Source organism: Erithacus rubecula (assembly GCF_903797595.1).
Source record: "Erithacus rubecula genome assembly, chromosome: 1".
NCBI lineage: Eukaryota > Metazoa > Chordata > Aves > Passeriformes > Muscicapidae > Erithacus > Erithacus rubecula.
The window spans coordinates 24,214,196-24,220,139 of NC_136658.1; the positions used below are offsets into that span (position 1 = coordinate 24,214,196).

Below are 5,944 nucleotides of genomic sequence, written 5' to 3' on the forward strand. Positions count from 1 at the left end.
GGTATTCAAGGCCAGGCTCTGATTAATCTGGTCTAGTGGAAACTGTCACTAGTCACGGCAGAGGGGTTGGAACCAGGGTGAACTTTACCGCCGCTTCAGCCCAAACGCTCCGTTTCCGGGAGCGGAGGCCGCTGCTCTCGCCCACCGCGCGGCGGGGGCGGAGCCGGCACTGCCCTCCGCCGGCGGCACGGCTGGCTGTCCAAGATGGCGTCAGCGCCGCCTCCATCGGCGGCCGCTCTATACCGGCCGAACCACTTCGTCTCGCTGCCCGCCGAGCTCGACCCTGACACCTACGACACATCGCCGGAGAAGCGCCGCGCCGAGGCCGAGCGCCTGGCGATCCGCTCCCAGCTCAAGCGGCAATACCTGCTGCAGCTCAACAACCCTAGCCCGCCCGCCGTCATCGTGAGTGGGGACGGAGAGGGGTGAGGGGGTGGCGGGGGAAGCGCGGGGCTCGTCCGCCTCAGCCGGCGGCGTCCCGGAGCGGGGCCTGCACCTGCGGCCGTGCTTAGGGCCGAGGCCGTGCCGCCCGGACGCTGCCCGCCCTCCCCGTGACCTTGGTGCCCTTCCCGGTTTGCCTTGGCCTCCACCGGGTAGAGGTGCCACGGCAGATCCCCGCAGGTCTCACCGCTGTTCTCTTTGCACCCCAGGAAGATCCCGCCTTGATACGCTGGGCCTATGCGAAGTCGCAAAACGTCTACCCTACTTTCCGCCCGACACCCAAGACTTCCTTTCTAGGAGCTGCTTATGCGTTAGGCCCCCTCCTCTTCTGGATTGCTGTCTTAAAAGCTCACAGGGTAAGTCTGTAGAAAATGCTGAACGTCAGCGAGCAGGTCAAACACCAGCTTGTAAAATGTAGATCTGCTTGGAGTCTCAGTTTGTGTATCCTCATGTGCCTAAGAATGATCAATACCATTGAAGTAGTGAGAGAAGGAAGGCTGATAGCGATTCTGCTGTCTCAAAGCCTGTTATTGGTTGCAGAGTCTTGTTTTTCTGAGAGCCCTTTATTGTACCCTTGGGGGTATGGCAGTCACAGTTTGTCTGATTAGGTTATTTGGCAGTCACAAAGTTCTCTGTAGCACTGAGTGAAAATTAATCCTGAGTTACCCTTGTTTTCAGCAATTGACATTCATTAACTATGTTTTTTGAACTTAAAGTACACAGGAAGCTTATGGATGACAGACCTAGCAATTTCCCTGTGCAATTGCTTGGCCATTTCTCTAATTTAGTAAAGCAAATGGGGAGGAGTAATTATGCTAATTGCAGTGTCTAATCTCAGCTGGATATTTTAATATTTTGGAAGGTTTATCTTCCTTCCATTCTTACTCCTAAACTATGAGTGTCAGAGTCTGAGCAATGGTAAGTCATTATGAAAAAGCTTAGCTATATACCTACATTAAAAAATGCTAACAGGCAGACAGTGGCTGCTTTTAGTAAAGAATTTGTGGCTGTTGTAAAACTTCTATTTCCCTCTTTTGCACAAAAGTAGCATTTCAGATCAAGTCATAAACCACGATGCACTAATGTAAATTAATAGAATATTTGTAGGGAATGTTGTTTGCTAGGGTGAATTGAAAATTCAGGTTTTAGGAAACATGCTGAGTGTGTTGATAAAAATGTTCTTGAGACTTCAGTACCTCTGCAGTATTTTGCCATGCTGAAGCCTTTAATTAGTGTCCAGAATAATTCACTTTCCTTTATTGCAGTTCCTTTAGTGATGTTTGGGGATTTTTTTTTTTTTGTTTTCCTGGTAGTACATAAGGCATGATAGTCATAGTCTTTTCTCTGAGGAATGTGTGCTGTGTGGGCAAGCAGGAGATAAATTGTCTGGTTTAAAGTAAATCTTACAGTTTTTTCCAGCATAAGGAATCTGGCTGTTATCCACAGTGTACTCTGGATCCACAATGTAGTGTGTACCGTAATGGTAACAGTCAGAAAGGTACATGATTGCAGAGTGAGGTACACATGGGTAGAAAGTGAGCACAGGCATTTTTAGACAAGTTATTAAGAAGTTTCTCCATAACTGGATCTCTAAGCTGGATTGTTCAGCCAGAAGGAGGGGGTGGAAACTAAGATACAAATTGAGACAGCTAGTTTGGTGAAAAATGCCTTACAGGAATTGGTCTCTGCTGGCCCTGTGAGAGTACCTGGATGTGAGGTCAATCTGAGCAGGTAGTAGGTGAAGCTAAGTGCTTTGTTATCTTTTACTTTTAAACAGCTTATGCTCATAGAATCATTTAGAGTGGAAAAACCCCTTAAAATCCTATATGGTGCGACCTTCATGTAGTCTATGCTGAATTAATAGAACTTCTGTTCTGTTATCCCAGGCTCTTGGAAAGTCCTTCTCTAATAGGATAATGATAAATGTTCTTTCTTCCACAGGATTATAAAGAAAAGCGTATCCAGGAAGGTAAATCCAAGCGACCGTTCAGTGTATTCTTCTAAATTCCTGGAATTGCAGTGATGTTCATGGGATATATCAATAAAATAAAATGCATTATGTGATGACATTTCTCTGTCCCATGAATAAATCTTAATTCCTTGTTCGTCTTGCATCTTTAAAAATCATGGGAAGTGCAAAAATGTAGGATCTTTTTATCTGAACCAGATGGATACAGAGAGGGTGTATGGAACTCAGGCACTGTACTCTTTTGGTGTACATAGAGGATCCTTTTAAACCATGGAGGTTGCTGCTGTCCAAGAAGGCTGAAGTTTAAAATTACTGGCAGGCTAAAATGCTAAGCAAGATCGAAGCAGTTTGCTAAAGGAACTACTGCTTGCCTTACAGATATTTGTTCTTGGTATCACTTTGGCTTCACTTTTGTATCACAAGTGGGTGTCACTTTCACAAACCACTAGTGTGGTTTGCCCTAACTGGATAATAGGCAAGCTCTGTGATACATTTTTAAGAACTTAGGAGTCTGCCTGACTGCTCTCAACAAGTTAATTTTTCTTTTCCCTAATGAACTACAAACCTAAACCATGTGTTTGTTTATTGCAATTAACTTCTATTTTTTTAATAGTATCAGAATTGAAAAAAGTCAGCTGAATGTTGTTATGCTATATGTAACCAGAATTTCCACTTACTCTGTGGTTCTTGTGAATGAGAGACAAGAAGTGTAAGATAAGGATTTTTACTTTGACACTGACTATCTAGCAGTATAGGAAAATTCATCCCTATAGGGGGGCTGTGCTCCAAATAAAAAAAATTACCACCAAGCATAACTGAATCTTATGCCTGTTGAGATGCCTTTTCTGTTTATTCTTATAAGAACACAAGTTTTTGCTGCCCAGATCAACTGGTATAGAGGACTCTGGAGTTGTTACTGCCAGTGTACTGAGGTGTGAGTGCAAAGAAAAGATTTTTGATGCATATCTGAATTTTTTGTGGCCTGCAGGTGCCTTCATGATCCAAACAACTCTCATTCTTCAGAGACAATGGGAGTGGTTTCTTCCTAGGCATTTGAGTTTCATGCCAGAAGCTTAGTCTGATACAAAAGTTGAGAACTTCCCTCTGCCTGCTGGGAAAGTAGCCAATGTGAAGTCAGCAAAAACAGGTCTATTGCATCCTTTCTTTTCCTGCATAATAAATATGTAAATATGGGCTATTTGCAGTCACTCTCCAGCAGAGTGAGTTGATGAGCTTTTGCACATAATCAAAAAGTGGCTGAGGTTGCAAGGGACCTCTGGAGGTCCTCTGGGTTCTACCCTCTGCTCAGGTAGGGCTGTTTAAAGTGGGTTGTCCAGGATCTTGTATATACAGGTGGCTTTTGAACATCTGGAGAGATAAGACGCCACAACTTCCCTAGGCAGCCTGTGCCCATGCTCAGTCACCCTTTCAAAATCACTCTCACTGAATTTTTCCTTATTATATTTTTTGTGGGGGGTTTTTTGGGGTTTTTTTTTGTTTTGTTTTGTTTTGTTTTTTTTTTGTTGTTGTTGTTCTTTTGGTTTTGTTGTTGTTTGTTTTGTTTTTGTTTTTTAAAGTGTTTCCTATTGCAGCTCTTCCTGTGTGGCTCATGAAACATTCAGGTTGCGTGGAGCTTGGCGCTAATGCTGTGTACAGAAACTGGACTAGTCAGTGCCCTGGTTTTGCAATCCCATATGTGCTCCCAGCAACCCTTTTGAACCAGTTTCTGCAGCTTGCTCTGCTAGCTTAACTAAAGCAAACTTACATTATTCTCTGCAGAATAGCTCCTAAAAGACTGTCACAAATGATATTACAAGATCGGTCTGTGGATCAGTGCAGAGAGGCATCAGTGCATGGAGAGAGTGGTATTTAGGGAAAGAAATAATTGCTTGTCTGAGCATGCTAAATTAGCTATTCTTGCTGCCACAAAGATAATTTGATCTCCCAGGACCCATTTCCTCAGCTAATTGGAACTTGTGTTGCCACATATGTAAATTCTCCCTTGCAGCTACATTTATTTCAGTCCAGCTGAGCAAATGTTTCGGGATGGGTTGTGGATGAGCACAGCACCTCTGGTCTTTTAGGCCAACCTTGGATTGATGCTTGCAGCACCTGCCACAGCTCTTTGTTACCAGCCCTTTTCAGCCCTGAGTTTCTGATGCTACATTCCTGCAGATTTGAATATGATGCTTGGGAAAGGCTGTCCTACTTTTCTCTCACTTTTATCTCTTGTTATTTCCAGAACTTTCCAAGCTGTTTTTTTTGCTAAGGATGAGCATGCTGCTCTGCTGGAGGTGGGGTTGCTGTTTGAGGCAGCAGTGCTGGGTGCAGTGAGGAAAAAGAAATTTCCCTTCAGGTATCTAGGGTGGAGGTAGGAAAGTGAATGTGCCTTGTAGAATTTTACCCTTATCTGATGTGTTACCACCTGTATATACTTTGGTGATGCATCTGTATGAGAGAAATTCAAGCCTGTAGGTTACTGGGCAATAATTTAGGTCCCAAACAGAAAACAAGTTCTTCTCCTCTGCCTGTGAAAGATTTAGACCTCATTTATCTCTGGATCAGTCTGATTAAATCAGGTTATCCGGCAAATAGATTGTCCAAAATGTCCTTTTCTGAACTGGCTATTTTTGAGTAAATGTCTCCATTTAGATTTTACAATAATTTTCTCAAAGCTGATGCACTGCTTTTTTCCCCAAGGACCCGGTGCAGATCCAAACCTGATGATGGATATAATTGACTGGTAACTGTGTGTTGTAGGTCTACATTTCCTTCACTTTGGGAAAATTGCTTCTCTGGGGAAAGAAACATAGATCTGGTGGCACCAAGTTTACAAACTGTCATGTGGGTATGTGCTAAAATACAGGCCTGAAGTGTGGGGTGCCTGGGCTGTCCTCCTGGTTCCCATTCTACTTGGGGCTTTGCTTGCTGCCTCCACCCTGTGGAATTCACCAGCTGGGGATGAGGTTTTGCATACTCTAATCAATGTTGAGGTCCCCCATGGTGTCTGCATTTGAGCTTTTTTCCAGGTATTGTCCTAGGAGCAAATGCTTGAACTGGCCAGAGAAGCCCTTTCACATTTGCTATACTGCAGATTAGCACAGAACTAGGGAATTTCTCAAGTGCTAACAAGTCAATATTGCAGGATGGCCAGAGCATGCAGCAAAAACTTTCCCTTGCCTAGCAGTGAAGTGCTTTGGATTTTCCAGCCTTTTTTCATTTGTGGTTTACTTTCCTGACAACCAAGTCTTTTCTCAGCAGCCCTCCATGGATGAGCAGGTTGAAGTGGCTTGCTCTGATAGTGGGCTTAGGCCTGGTGGAGCCTTCAGCACCGTTTATAAATCGCTTCCCATACAGACAGCATACAATGCTTGGTCACTTCCTGGCTTCTCCCCGGGAAAGACACACTGGGTTGTATTTTCAGGAGGCCCTGTGAATGGGAGCTAGCTGTCACATCCTGTCCACACAAGGTGCAGGTTTCATATCAGGTACATGTAGTGAGAACCATGCAAGTACTTCAGCTTCAACATGCCA

At 44.3% G+C, this 5,944-nt stretch overlaps 2 protein-coding genes across 2 annotated transcripts in view; one reads left to right on the top strand and one right to left on the bottom strand.

The window, feature by feature from the left end:
* The window catches only part of FSTL1 (follistatin like 1), a 212,003-nt gene that overhangs the window by 98,887 nt on the left and 107,172 nt on the right, over nt 1-5,944 (bottom strand). The gene's annotated exons all lie outside the window — the stretch shown is intronic.
* Nucleotides 155-2,546, top strand: NDUFB4 (NADH:ubiquinone oxidoreductase subunit B4). The gene is made up of 3 exons (XM_079306082.1): nt 155-405; nt 651-797; nt 2,383-2,546. The coding sequence occupies exons 1-3, from the start codon at nt 205-207 to the stop codon at nt 2,443-2,445; spliced, it is 411 nt and encodes a 136-aa protein (XP_079162208.1). The 5' UTR covers nt 155-204; the 3' UTR covers nt 2,446-2,546.

Coding starts and splice junctions, on each gene's coding strand:
- NDUFB4 (XM_079306082.1), top strand. CDS start 205: ATGGCGTCAGCGCCGCCTCCATCGGCGGCCGCTCTATACCGGCCGAAC. Junction 406..650: donor CTAGCCCGCCCGCCGTCATC/GTGAGTGGGGAC, acceptor TTTGCACCCCAG/GAAGATCCCGCCTTGATACG. Junction 798..2,382: donor CTGTCTTAAAAGCTCACAGG/GTAAGTCTGTAG, acceptor TTTCTTCCACAG/GATTATAAAGAAAAGCGTAT.